Source organism: Carcharodon carcharias, chromosome 9 (genome assembly GCF_017639515.1).
Source record: "Carcharodon carcharias isolate sCarCar2 chromosome 9, sCarCar2.pri, whole genome shotgun sequence".
Taxonomy (NCBI): domain Eukaryota; kingdom Metazoa; phylum Chordata; class Chondrichthyes; order Lamniformes; family Lamnidae; genus Carcharodon; species Carcharodon carcharias.
This window is the reverse complement of record NC_054475.1, coordinates 7,005,723-7,020,679: the sequence shown is the minus strand read 5'-3', so window position 1 is coordinate 7,020,679 and position 14,957 is coordinate 7,005,723. Positions and strand designations below refer to the sequence as shown.

Here is a 14,957-nt window from a genome sequence, read left to right as displayed (position 1 = left end):
CTGGTGACTGCTGTTTGTGGGATTTTGCTGTGCACAATTTAGCTTCTGTGTTTCCCTGTATTACAAACATGAATAAAGCACCTCATTGGCTCTGGAGCACTTTAGGATGTCCTGAGCTCGCGGAAGGTGTGGGGCCAATGCAATTTATTTCGAATATTTTGAAACAAATGATTACTTAAATCTTGGAAAAACTCAGCAGGTCTGGCAGCATCGGCGGAGAAGAAAAGAGTTGACGTTTCGAGTCCTATGACCCTTCGACAGAACTGAAGTTCTGTCGAAGGGTCATGAGGACTCGAAACGTCAACTCTTTTCTTCTCTGCCGATGCTGCCAGACCTGCTGAGTTTTTCCAGGTAATTCTGTTTTTGTTTTGGATTTCCAGCATCTGCAGTTTTTTGTTTTTATTACTTAAATCCTTCCTGAGCCAATTACCTGAGTGGCTGCTGGAGGTGGGGAGCCTCTCCCACTGGAAACATGGTTCATTATAATTGAATGGACAGGAAACCACTGGCAGGACTTGCAACACTCACAAACCGTGGATACGGTTTCCTGTCATTCCTGAAGACCAAACCCAAGATACAGGAAATGACCATTACCAATATTAGTAGGTGACAGTTCAATGTGCTCATGTGACATTTGTTTATTATTTTAACAAGAACATTTCCTAAACAGGGAAGCACCATACCAATATCAACAGCTTGTCCACTAATATCAACAGCAGTAATTTCTGGCCTGCTATTTCCCTATGCCTTCAATGCACAGCTGATGCTCCTTTCCCTTCAAGGACATCTTCCCCGGGCAGAATCACGGTTGCTGGGTCCCCGGAGGCACATCTTCCAGTGGTGGTAGAGGCTGGCTGGAACTTTATGTTTGCACAGAGGTAAAGGGGGATATCTGGATTGTAGTCCACCAACCTGAGCCCTTTAACTGGTCCAATAGTAACCGCATACCACCAACTGTCAAATATGGGAATGAAATAGAAGTTATCAGTAAAAGTGGGTCGATGCTGGGTCTGAACATCATCTCTCGCTGCTACCCAGAGGGGTAAATTACACAGAAATTAAACCTTGCAAATTCATTTTATCAACCAGGTGTTTCCTCAAGTATTGAGGTGACACTTGGCTAAATTGTTCTGTTGGTTCAATGAAAATGAGGTTAATCTGAATATTATTTCCTTGTTTCAATAGGACCTGAAAATCCTTGTGAAGCTTCAATAACATCACCACATTCCACAAGGACAAATGCAATTTCCAAATTTGCTAAATGGTATGATGTTCTCATTGTTAGTGTTTGATTGACATGACTTCCATGGGAGAGATTAAATCCTCTTTAACAACTTTGGAATAAGGATGGATAACATTTATTGACCTGGATCTTCGGCAGAGCAGCAATCATCACTGGATTGACGCTCCGCTTGAACCTTTCCACCGCTAGACTCGGTTCTGCATTTATTGACTGGTCTCCTGAGCCTGGCTCCTCCAGAGATGCATAGTGCAGCATCCCTTGGAGAACTCCATTGCAGCGCTGCAGTGTCGTGGGTGGGGAGGTTGGTAGGTGGGTAGAAAGGCAAGTGGCTGAGGTGGTAGGTGGGTAAGATGGCAGGTTAGTAGGGCGGCAGGTGATAGGATTGGAGGTCAGTAGGGTGGCAGGTTGGTAGGGTGAGGTGTTGCATTTGGGAAGGTCAAACAAGGCCAAGGATTACAAAATAAATGGGAGGAGACTGAGAGGTGTAGAGAAGTGAGAAACCATGGGGTGAATATCCACAGGTCCCTGAAGGTAGCAGGACAGATTGATAAGGTGGTTAAAAAGGCACATGGAATCCTTTCATTTATTAGGCGAGACATAGAATATAAGAGCAGGGAGATTAAGATGAGTACTGTGTGCTATTTTGTTATCTTATCACAGAAAGGATGTAGTTGCATTAGAGAGGGTACAGAGGAGATTTACCAGGATGTTGGCAGGATTGGAAAATTGCAGCTATGAGGAAAAATTGGATAGACTGAGGTTGTTCGGCTTGGAACAGAGGAGGCTGAGGGGAGATTTGATTGAGATGTACAAAATTGTGAGGGGCCTGGATAGAGTCGACGGTAAGGGCCTTTTCACTTTAGCAGAGTCAGCGGTGAGTAGGGAGCATAGATTTAAAGTGATTGGTAGGAAGATTAGCAGGGAGATTAGGAAAGGTTTTTTCACCCAGAGGGTTGTGGGGCCTGGGACTCACTGCTTGAAAGACTGGTAAAGGCAGAAACCCTCAACTCATTTAAAAGATAAAAGCAAAAAACTGCGGATGCTGGAAATCCAAAACAAAAATAAAAATACCTGGAAAAACTCAGCAGGTCTGACAGCATCTGCAGAGAGGAACACAGTTAACGTTTCGAGTCCGTATGACTCTTCAACAGAACTAAAGAAAAATAGAAACGAGGTGAAAGGAATATATTTCACCTCTTTTCTATTGTTCCTTAGCTCTGTTGAAGAGTCATACAGACTCGAAACGTTAACTGTGTTCCTCTCCGCAGATGCTGTCATTTAAAAGGTATCTGGGTATACACCTGGAGTGCTGTAACCTCAACGAGCCAAATACTGGAACGTGGGGTTAGGCTCGTTTTTTGATTGGTGCAGACACGATGGGCCGAGTGGACTCTTTCTGTGCTGTAAATGTTCTATGAATCTATGAACAAACACTGTCCCTTGCCTATTCTCTGTTTCACAGTCTGATTTACATTGTGCTCAGAGTGCTGGGGGGCATTCTTGTGGTGTTTGCTGTTTCTCTACTTCTGCACCTGAGGCAAATCAAGAAGGGTGAGTATCTATTTCTCTTTAAGCATTTCATTATATAGCAATCATTTGCTGCAGAATAGAAAGAGAACATAGTTTGTTGTAATCAACAAACATTGATGATTGTCATATCCTGCACATTCTAGTCTAGATGCATTAAACATGGGAGAATATTTAAGTTGTTGCTGCTGTTAGGAAACAATCCCTGAACTCTGGAGGAAGTAAAACTCAATATGGATTTTGAATGGTAGAGATTTGTGGCAGGAAACGATTTGGTCAAAGTGAATTATAAATGGGCCTTGGTCTGTCAACTGTTAGACTGAGGGTGGAATCACCCCAGATTTGCGCTAAGTGCAGTAGCGGGCAGGTAAAATGATGTTTTACCCGCCGGCCGGAATGGTGGCTGTTCACTACCTATTGTCCCAAGCCCACGACGTTAATTATTCATTCCTGAGGAACACGCCATTTCCATGGTGGGTGGGCACTCATTCACTTATCACGCCATCACCTCTCTACTTCATCACACCGGGCACCATATTTAACGCGCGTACACCTCTCAGTGCCTCCAACTCATGACTGCTGCATGGCCCAAAAAGGCAAAAGGACTTCAGCCTCCAGGTTCAATGATGCATCCCTCCAGCATCTTCTGGACACAGGGGAGGTTCACCATGATGTCCTCTACCCCTGCTCTGGCCGCAAGTTGGGCAGCAACCTCACGAATCCAACTTGGGAGGGGGTGGCAGCGGTGGTCATCGCCAATGCCCAGGAAAAGAGGACAACCATTCGGTGCTGATTAAAGGATGAATGGTCTCATCCATTCTGCCAAGGTAATTCACTCTTCTCATCATTCTCAACTCACAGACTCACAAACCTATCATACATCTTCAGGGATCTCACACCTCAAGGGACAACGCCACGAACTCTCACACACACCCTCATACCTCCATCAGGTTGATACCTTCTTGAGCTCGTGAACTCAGCCTATCGATGGCTCCAGAGCGGACACAAACATTCCACATAATGCCACGTGTCCTGCTTACACTGTTTCCATGCAGGAAAAGCCTGCTCACATCAGCAGGGAGAGGCCTCAGACCGGGAGTGGAGTGGCCCACATTAGGCCCTTCACTCACTTGTGCCATCGCGCTGACTGGTGAGGCCATGGACTGTGCCTGCAGTGATGGTGAAGTCACCAGTGAACATCCTCGTGAGGGTCCTGCACCACATCATCCCTCTCTCAATGCAACTGTGAGTGTCTCTCTCTCCTGCTTTTGACTCTGCTGCCCTGCACACATTATCTCTACTTTGGTTCACAGGGAGCTCTGCCAAGTGACCGATACCCTCAGCCAGCCAGTCCCTCAGCTCCATCCACGTCCTCACCTCCAGCCAAGAGGACACCTCCTCCTCCTTTGAAGAGCTGGAAATAAGCAGCCTGGAAGACCCATCACAGTGTTTACCAACACTCTACACCAGTGCAGAGACACACACCTCGGTGGGACCTAGATCTAGAGCAGGCTCAGGTTCACAATCTGGTGGTCACCACAAGGACACATAGACTCATAAACGTTTACAGTGCAGAAGGAGGCCATTTGGCCCGTCGTGTTCATGCCGGTCAACAAAGACCTGACTACACGAATCCCATTTTCCAGCGCTTGGCCCATCGCCCTGGAGCCTATGGCAATGCAAGTGAATATCTAAATACTTCTTAAATATTACAAGAGTTTCTGATACTACCACCCTTTCAGGCAGTGAGTTCCAGACTCCCACCACCCTCTGGGTGAAAAAATTTCTCCGCAACTCCCCTTTTAGACTTCTACCTTTTACCTTAAATCTATGCCCCCTGACTATTGGCACATGTCTGCAGCAGCAGGAGGCAGGTTCAGCCGAGCTCCCAGCACTTGGAGGACTGCTGGGGATCAGGCACCTGTAAGGTCCAAGTCAAATGATGAGCCTCTAGATTTGGCCATTCAACTGGCCCTGGAGAGTCAGCAGAAGGTGCAGGAACATCACACAGAGCTGTTGGAAACCCTCAGCAGAATGGCACGTGGTTCGGAGGAGTGCATCCACCTGCTCTCTGATGAAGTGGTGTCCACGTGTGCCTATATGGAGGTCCTCATGAGGAGGATGGCGGATGCCAAGGAGACCCTGGTCCAGCAGAACACGGAAATGTGTGCAAATGAGTTCCTGCAGTGGCAACGCGAGAGGGAAGCAGGGCACCTCGGTGTCTCTCCAGGTGCTCCTTCCCCTCAAGGAGTCAGGCTGGGGACCCCGAGCATCCGAAGGGAGGAAGAGCAGCAGCTGGACACCCCTGGGTCATCCATTCAAGAATCTCAGAGGTTGTCCTCTACCTCCGAGTCCCCTTTGCCTGTGAGCCCCTCAACCTCGTCCTCTGTCACCGCAGAGGGAGCAGCTGGCCAACGTGTGATCCTGGAGGGAGAGGTGTGAGTCTGGCAGGGCCTTTCAGTGCCTCTTGTAAGCATTCTCCCACACACACGGATCCTTCTCGTATCACACTCACCTCAATGTCCGTTTCAATGCTGCCTGCTGGGATTCGCTTTCAGTTGTCCATCTGAGCCGACCTGCATCTCTGCCCATCCAATGATCTCAATGGATGGTCTGGATTCGGTTTTTTCATGCGCTCCCCTCTCTTTTCCCCTCCCCCAGTCACCCATTTCCTTTCCCCATCACAGTTGACCCCCATGGCATCACCTTCCACCTCCCCTCCGTGACCGACCAGCCACAACCCTTTCCCTTCAAGGATTCCCTTCCTTCCTGAAAATCCCACCCCCATCCACGTTCACCTCCCTGACCTTCTCCTTCCCACTCCCAGGGACTGTGCCGCCAAGTCTCCACCAACTACCCTTACTGTCCCTTCCACCGCTACCGTCGAACCCTCACCCTCCCACCCTACCGCCTCACTCTGCCCTTAGTCATTCCCACCATTCCCTCATACCATGCCCAACCTCAGTTCGCTCCCCAGGGGGCAGCCATGGACCCGTTAGACCCCTCCCTCCCTCGCATGTTCACCTGGACATCCCCCCCTCCAGACTCCTTCCCCCCCAGATCCCCTTCCCTTCCTGGAACCACTTCCCCCCTGGTATCCCTTCCCTCCTAGAAGCCCTTCCCCACCCCCTTCCTCCTGCCATGCCTCTGGACTCCCCCCCCTACCACTTAGTCCATCCCCCTTCCTGACTCCCTCAGACACCCTCACTTCTTCTGCCACCCTTTGTCCTTCACCTCTCTTGTCTCCTTCCTCCAGCCTGACCTCTCCCTCCAGCCTACACCTTCCTACTTCCTGATTCCCTCAGGCACCCTCACTTCTTCCTCCACCCTTACTCCTTCCCCTCTCCACACTCCTTGCTCCCTCTGGACTCCTTCCCCTTTCCATACTCCTTCCCCGCTGTGCATTCCTTCCCTTACACCTTCATCCTGTGAAAGAGTAATCAAAAAGTCAGGAGACCAGTATTGACATGGTTACTGTTTACTCAAGCAGTTTCTGGGTTCTCTGTGGGACGAGATGTTGTCAGATTAAAATCTGATGAGGTTCAGTTTCTTTCTGTCATGTAGATCTGCTTAAAACCAAGTAAATTCTTTTCTTAGTTATATGAGGGAAATCTTCGAGAAAGTGATCTCTCAGTATGAGTGCCCTTAGCACCCAATCTATCTATCATTCTCTGTCTTGAATATACTCAATGATTGAGCATTCATAGCTTTCGGGGTTAGAGAATTCCAAAGATTCACCACCCTTTGTGTGAAGTAATTTGCCCCAAACTCAGTAAATGAGTCAAAAATAAAAACAAAAAAACTGTGGATGCTGGAAATCCAAAAGAAAAACAAAAACAGAATTACCTGGAAAAACTCAGCAGGTCTGGCAGCATCGGCGGGAAGGGTCATGAGGACTCGAAACGTCAACTCTTTTCTTCTTCAATCTCTGGTGATAGACTGTCCACCAATATCCATTACAAACCCACCGACTCCCACAGCTATCTCGACTACAGCTCCTCACACCCCGCTTCCTGTAAGGACTCCATCCCATTCTCTCAGTTCCTTCGCCTCTGTCGCATCTGTTCCGATGATGCTACCTTCAAAAACAGTTCCTCTGACATGTCCTCCTTCTTCCTTATCCAAGGTTTTCCACCCACGGTCGTTGACAGGGCCCTCAACCGTGTCCGGCCCATCTCCCTCGCATCCGCCCTCACGCCTTCTCCTCCCTCCCAGAAACATGATAGGGTCCCCCTTGTCCTCACTTATCACCCCACCAGCCTCCGCATTCAAAGGATCATCCTCCGCCATTTCCGCCAACTCCAGCATGATGCCACCACCAAACACCTCTTCCCTTCACCCCCCCTATCGGCATTCCGTAGGAATCGCTCCCTCCGGGACACCCTGGTCCACTCCTCCATCACCCCCTACTCCTCAACCCCCCCCTATGGCACCACCCCATGCCCACACAAAAGATGCAACACCTGCCCCTTCACTTCCTCTCTCCTCACCATCCAAGGACCCAAACACTCCTTTCAAGTGAAGCAGCATTTCACTTGCATTTCCCCCAACTTAGTCTACTGCATTCGTTACTCCCAATGTGGTCTCCTCTACATTGGAGAGACCAAACGTAAACTGGGCGACCGCTTTGCAGAACACCTGCGGTCTGTCTGCAAGAATGACCCAAACCTCCCTGTCGCTTGCCATTTTAACACTCCACCCTGCTCTCTTGCCCACATGTCTGTCCTTGGCTTGCTGCATTGTTCCAGTGAAGCCCAACGCAAACTGGAGGAACAACACCTCATCTTCCGACTAGGCACTTTACAGCCTTCCGGACTGAATATTGAATTCAACAACTTTAGGTCGTGAGCTCCCTCCCCCATCCCCACCCCCTTTCTGTTTCCCCCTTCCTTTTTTTTTCCAATAAATTATATAGATTTTCCTTTTCCCACCTATTTCCATTATTTTTAAACATTTTTAAAAATCTTTTATGCTCTCCCCACCCCCACTAGAGCTATACCTTGAGTGCCCTACCATCCATTCTTAATTAGCACATTCGTTTAGATAATATCACCAACTTTAACTTTAACTCCTATGTGTTCTTTTGTTCTATTGTTGTTGACATCTTTTGATGATCTGCTTCTATCACTGCTTGTTTGTCCCTACAACCACACCCCCACTCCACTTCTCTCTCTCTCTCTCCGCCCCCCACACACACACACCTTAAACCAGCTTGCATTTCAACTCTTTCTTGGACTCGAACTCAAGTTCTGTCGAAGGGTCATGAGGACTCGAAACGTCAACTCTTTTCTTCTCCGCCGATGCTGCCAGACCTGCTGAGTTTTTCCAGGTAATTCTGTTTTTGTTTTTGTTTCAGTAAATGGGTCCATTGTTCTGAAACTGTGACTCTGTGTTTCAGATTATCCAGTCAGAGGAAACACTTTCTCAACACCCACCCTGTTAAAGCACTTAAGAATTTTTTTTACATTTCATTGATATCACCCCTCATTCTTCTAACCTCCAGAGAATATAAGTCCAGTCTACTGTCTACTCAACCTCTCCACGTAAAACAATTCCCTCATCAGGAACCAGTGCATTGAACCGAGGGCAAATATGTCTAATCGAGAGACCAAAAGTACAAATAGCACTCCAGGTGTGATCTCACTCATTCCCCACTTTATACACAAGCCTCTTTGTAACAAAAGATTACATACCATTTGCCTTTCTATGAATGAAAATCAATATGAGGCTATGTTCACTGCAACACATGCTCACTTTAGATATTTTAAACATATTAACCGTTCCTGTCAAAGCTTTTTCAACAGTAACATTGTAATTTTTCAGATACAAATGAGAGAAGTCATGGGAGAGATACTGATAATCTTAATGATAATCAGGTAAGGAGATCAAGCACGAATTGTCTGACTAATGTTTGGAAATTTACAATACAGAAACAGGCTATTCAGATTAACATGGTCCATGCTGGAGTTGATGCTCAGCACTAACCTCCTCCCACCCCTCTTTATCTAACCCTAACTGTGTAATCTTCTGTTCCTTTCACTCCCATTTGCTTCTATAGATTCACCTTAACTGTACTCACAATGTTTGAACGAGTCACTCCTTGGATTGGCTACAATCTTTATATCTTATTTTATGGGCACAAAGGGAGATTGACATTTACTGCTGGAAATGAGACTTTGTTAATTGTTTAACCCGGACTTCGGATTTGATGGCATTTGGTTTGCATTCTCATATATTCCTGTAAAGCACCAACTATTACTGCAAAAACCAATCAGTCCATCTGTTCTGTGAAGAGAGCATGACTTCACCGATCCACTTTCTCACAATACAGATGGATCACTTCCCTCTCCAAAATAAAGCGATTTGGGCTGAATTGTCCTAGGTTTGTACAAAGTGCGATAGCGGGCAGAAAAAAAGTTACCCACCGGCTGCAATGGTGGGTTTTCATGTCGTATTGTCCCATTCCCACCCCTTTAATTATGCAGCCCCAAGCGAGATGCTGTATCACTGGCAGGTGGTCTCCGATTTGCCCACCACACATTTCCTCACGCAGGGCACCGCATTTAAACTGCAGCCACATGCACATTTCTTGAAGCTTGTACACCAAGACTCCTCCGGTGAAGACATGGCCGCAAAAGCCAAGAAAAGCGCAGCCTCCCCCCCACCGATTCTGTGATGCATCCCTGGGACGCCTTCCGGATACTATGGAGGCCATGGCGTGTCCTATACCCCCACTCTGGTCACAGGACACCCATCAGTCTCACCACTCCAGCTTGGGAGACGGTGGCAGAGTTGGACAATGCCAATGGGGCACACAAGAGATCGGCCATCCAGTGCAGGAAACAGATGAATGATCTCATCGATGCTGCCAGGCTAAGGCAACCATTTCATTATGCTAACCTCACATGCACACAAGCCCATCACACATTCACTGGCATCTCACTCACTGCCAGCTCAAAGGACATCACCACTCACTCTCTCTCACAAACACCCTCATATCTCCATCTGACCTCAACCTCCCCTCAGCCCTCACCATCTTGAAACCACGTGCACAGATCAACATGTGCCCCACACACACCCTGCGATACCCCCTTCCCCAGTACTATCCTCACCCAGCAGCCTCTTCCTCTACCTGAGGCCACTTCTCCCCTTTCCCCAAGCAAGCCCTAGCCCTGCAGCCATTGATAAACTGGCCTGGTAGGTAGAGACCTGCCCGTTAAGCCTCCTAAAAGTGATGTGGTGCTGTCTGTGAAGCCTGAGTGCTGATGATTGTGAGTGCTGCCTGAAGCAAGGTAGGCAAACAAACCTCAACGACCGAGTGAAATGCAACTCGCCAGGTGCAAGTCGCTTATGCGCTCTTGTGAAACACGTTGGCGTGAAATCACGCAGATATGCCCAGGTTATCCGGCTTGTAGGGATGCTTCCAGCAAGCAGGGCTTATAATTAGATGCAGATGTACTAAAATGATGCTCCTGACACCAGGCATTAGGAAACAAGACAGGTGAAGTGGACGATCACAAGCTGATTTCACAATGGCGTGAAAACCATTTTTGGCCTTTTAGCCATATCGTTACCCTCCACCCCGCCCCAGCCAACTGTGATGCCTGATGCCAACAGGGCTGGAAAATTCTGGCCATTGTCTCTTAAAGCTATTCTTCAATACTCTATCTTAGTAATATTTTCCACAACTCTATTATTTGCAGAAATTTTATGTGACTCACTGCCTTGTTAATTTTCAAATTGAATATTGCTGCAAAGAGAGACATTTTGCAAAACTTTTCATCCTACACTCGTCAGGACAAATGCAAGAATGCCAAATTTCAAATGATTACAACAATTTATACTGCAGGAATAAAAGGTGCTGATTGGTTGGCAAGTTGATTCTGATTGGCCAAGGCATTGTGATGGATGAAGCAAGGGGGAACTATAATTTAAAATGTGATATGCCAAGTATGTGAACATTTTTCCATTGTGAATAACTTGACTGGGGCAATGTTGTTAATTAGCTTAATCATGTTAAAATTCTTGATTTCATTCCTTGTATCTCACCTTTTCCAAAGGCCATAATTTACAAATGAGAATGTTAAGTATTTCTGGGCTGTTGTAGATAGGATAGCATCCAAAATTTCCCCCCTAAATGGAACACATACTTTATCTGGAGTTTACTTTAACTACGCAATATCTGGACAGTATAACACTGAGACATCCCTCACCCTTCACCCCTCCACACCCCACCCCACCTTGTTGTATGATTTGGATGTTGTCATCCTTCACTTGGGCTTCTTCAGTCACCTGCTCGATGGACTCAACTCTCAGAAGAGTAATGCAAGATCAGGAAGGTGGTTTATTTTGCAGAATGTACAAAGCTGAACAATGTTACATTTCCAGGCTTTGCCATCCTATAATATTCCATGTATTACTCTACGCTATCCCAGACAAAGGCCCAAATGCTCAATTTTACTTTCCTTTCAGATAAAAAAAATCAGCATCAAACTAAGCTGTTGAAAACCTTATGGTCAATGAGGGAGAAGCCTCAAAGTTGTAAAATATTTTTAGATTTAAAACTCTCAAATTGCATTGCCTAAGATACTTCATGATCAGGGTTTGGGTCAAGATAAAGTCTGGAACACACTAGCTCAATATTGATGGTAATAAATAAGGAATTCCCAAATATTGACTTGAAACGTCTATATAAAAACATCATTCAAAAATTTTGAAACAGGAGATGAGGTTTTTTGAGACAGGGCATTGCACATGCAGTATTTTACACCTTAGCCTCCTCAAACCCTACAACTCTCCCAAAGCTCTGTGTTCCTCCAACATCAATCTCATTCATCCCCCAGCCCCTTAACCCCACCATTGGAGGTGATGACTTCACCCACCCAGTCCCTAAGCTATGGAATTCTCTTTGTCTAATTCTTCACTTAATTCTTCCTTTAAGAGATTCCTCAAGACATTTTTGCCTTAAAGCCTTAAAAGGCTTTGGTCAGCTGCCTGAATATCTCCGCCCTTGGTTTGGTTTCAATTTTTATCTGATTATACTGCTGTGGGCCTTGGGGCATTTCTACTATGTTGAAGTCATCATAAAAAGTACTTTTTTTGCAATCAATACAGATGTAACTGATATTAATTTAGGATCACTGCTGGTTCAGCAGTGAGATGGTAATCTAAGCGGTGTTATCATTCTGCCTTGAAAAATTAAAAACTTAAGGCAAGTTTGAATGAGGCGGGGCTCTGTCCTCTGAGTGGCGACTTGATAGAGATCTTCAAGATTATGGAAAGATTTGACAAGGTAGTGGTGGCAAAGATATTTTCACTTGTAAGCAAGATAAAACCCAGGGACTCTAAATAGAGGATTGTCATTAATAAATCCAATAGCGACTTGAAGAGAAAAGTCTTTACCCAGAGTGTTCATAATGTGGAATTTTCTATCACAGGGAACAGTTGAGGCAAATAGCACACATGCATTCAAATGGAAGCTAGATTAGCACATGGGGAAGAAAGGACGAGAATGTTATGTTGATGAGATTAAATGAAGTGGGTTATGACCAGGCTTGTGTGGAGCATAAATACTTCCATGGACTCCCATGGATTACCTGCACCTCAACCCCCTCTCACGGCACCTTCCCATGCAACAGCAGAAGGTGCAACACCTGCCCCTTTACTTTCCCTCTCCTCACCATCCAAAGGGCCAAACACTCCTTTCAAGTGAAGCAGCATTTCACTTGCACTTCCCTCAATTTGGTCTGCCGCATTCACTGCTCCCAGTGTGGTCTCATCTACATTGGAGAGACCAAATGCAGACTGGGTGACCGCTTTGCGGAACATCTTCGGTTTGTTCGCAAGCATTACCCAGACCTCCCTGTCGCTTGCCATTTTAACACTCCACCCTGCTCTCATGCCCACCTGTCCATCCTTGGCCTGCTGCAATATTCCAGTGAAGCTCAACGCAAACTGGAGGAACAGCACCTCATCTTCCGACTAGGCAATTTACAGCCTTCCGGACTGAATATTGAGTTCAACAACTATAGACCATGAACTCTCTTCTCCATCCTCACCCCTTTTTGATCCCCATTTTTCAAATATTTATTTTTTAATTTTAATATATACAATTTAAAAAAAGTTATTTCCATTCATTGTTTTATCCCCACCTTTTAGCCTATTTTGATCCTTGCTCACACACCCTCCCCCATCCCACCCCCACCAGGGCCATCTGTCACTGGCTCATCCTGCTTTCGACTCTTTACGTCACCATTAGCATCTCCTTTAGCCAGTATCACCACCATCAACACCCCTTTGATCTTTTGTTTATGACATCTTTTGCAATCTCTCCCTTGCCTCCACCTATCACTGGCCTTCTATCCAGCTTCATCTGTCCCACCCCACCTTATACAGTATATATTTCACCACATTTCTACTTCTCTTTAGTTCTGAAGAAGAGTCATCTGGACTCGAAATGTTAACTCCGTTTCTCCCTCCACAGATGCTGTCAGATCTGCTGGGTTTTTCCTGCAATTTTTGTTTTCGTCTCCCATGGACTTGTTGGATCAAATACCTTGTTTAAATGCTGTAGATAGCTAACATAATTCTGCAATCATTTGTAAACTGATTTGCAATAACCAAGCAACAGGTTTCTCCTTATAGTAGCACAAATAGCCATTCAATTTAATTGGAAATAAATTGGATCTTTTTTCTTTTATTGTAGCAACTGGCAGTAGTAGAAGAGAGCAGCACATATGCAAATGTAAAGTTCCTTCGAAGTAACCCAGCAGAACCTCACAGCGAGCAAACTGTCCTGTTCACTAACAATGACGATGGGATCATATATGCAACATTGCAGTTTCAAAAGAAATTGTCAGCACAGAAAGGTGAAATGCCAAGGCCCTCAGTTAACAGTGAGGACAGTATTAATGCCAGCCTCCAGAGAACAACATAGAAACTCCATGACTCGATACTCCACATGAATCTGAAATGGCAGTTTATACTAACATTACTCCTTAGGAAAAACATTCTGGTGGTGCTTGTGATGAATATTGCCCCTTCTGGCTTTGCAATTGACTTTTATGAACTGTCCACAAACTTATTTTGTCTAACTCTTCTGTAATGCCTGAGTTGTTCCCTTCAGTTCCACTGCTACTCCCAGTTTGGTATCATCAGTAAATTTAATCAATTTGCAATGAGTTTCTGAGTCCAGATCATTTCTATAAATGAGAAATAGCAGTGGTCTCAATATCGAGCCTTGCATCCCAGTGAGTACCCATCACCCCCACACTCCCAACCCACCAACGACATAATGGCTCTAAGGAGTCAGCTTTGGCTTGGTATCAAACTCTTGCCTATAAGGCAGAAAGTCCTGGGTTTAGTCCAGGACTTGATAACACAACCCAGGCTGACATTTCAGTGCAATACTGGGGGGCCAGTGTTGATGGGTTTGCTGGTGCCATCTGTTGGATGAGAAGGTGAACTGAGGCCCCTCCCTGTCATCTTCGTTGGATGCAAAAGATTCCACATTTTAATGAGTTCCCTAAATGTCCTGGTCAATATTTATCCCTCCATCAACATCACTTGAACAGATTATGTTTATTCATCTAATTTCTGCTTGCAGGATCTTGCTGTATTTTAATGGATTGTCACATTTCCCTACATAACATCAGTGACCCCATTTTGAAAATGCTTCATTGTCTGTGAAATGTTTTGGGGTAAACCAGGGGTCGATGGAAGTGACTCATCAATTGCAAATTTTTTCTTTTCTTTATTTTCTAATGCGCTTATTACCCTTCAGACAATTTCTTATCAAATCCCAGGGTTTACCTGAATGCCAAGAGATTGGGGCCTAGCTAATTGCCTTCGAATCATGAATACCTTTAGTAGGGAATAATGCTCCTGAGTTACACTAGGTGGTGTTTAACACAGAGTTAACCTCCATGGTACAAACCATTGTCTCATGAGACAGAAGGCTGCCAATGAAACAGGGCAGGAGAAGGCCGCTCAGCCTACCATGTTATCATGGGGGTTGGCGAGATGCAGAGTTGAAGTTGCTATCAGATCAGCCACGATCTTATTAAACGGCGGAGCAGGCTTATGGAGCTGAATGGCCCACTCCTGCATCTTGTTTGTATGTTTGTGTGTTCACAATGGCTGACAAGTGGCCAATCGGCCTAAACTCACTCTTGGCCCACAGCCTTGT

At 45.9% G+C, this 14,957-nt stretch overlaps 1 protein-coding gene across 1 annotated transcript in view; it reads left to right on the top strand.

The window, feature by feature from the left end:
- The window catches only part of LOC121281726 (polymeric immunoglobulin receptor-like), a 39,353-nt gene extending 25,412 nt beyond the window's left edge, over positions 1-13,941 (top strand). Inside the window, exons 7-10 of the mRNA XM_041194634.1 lie at positions 1,186-1,264; positions 2,706-2,794; positions 8,594-8,646; positions 13,476-13,941. Coding sequence (XP_041050568.1) covers positions 1,186-1,264; positions 2,706-2,794; positions 8,594-8,646; positions 13,476-13,706 — 452 coding nt within the window. The 3' untranslated portion in view covers positions 13,707-13,941. The remainder of the gene's footprint in view (positions 1-1,185; positions 1,265-2,705; positions 2,795-8,593; positions 8,647-13,475) is intronic.
- The last annotated feature ends 1,016 nt before the right edge of the window (positions 13,942-14,957 follow it).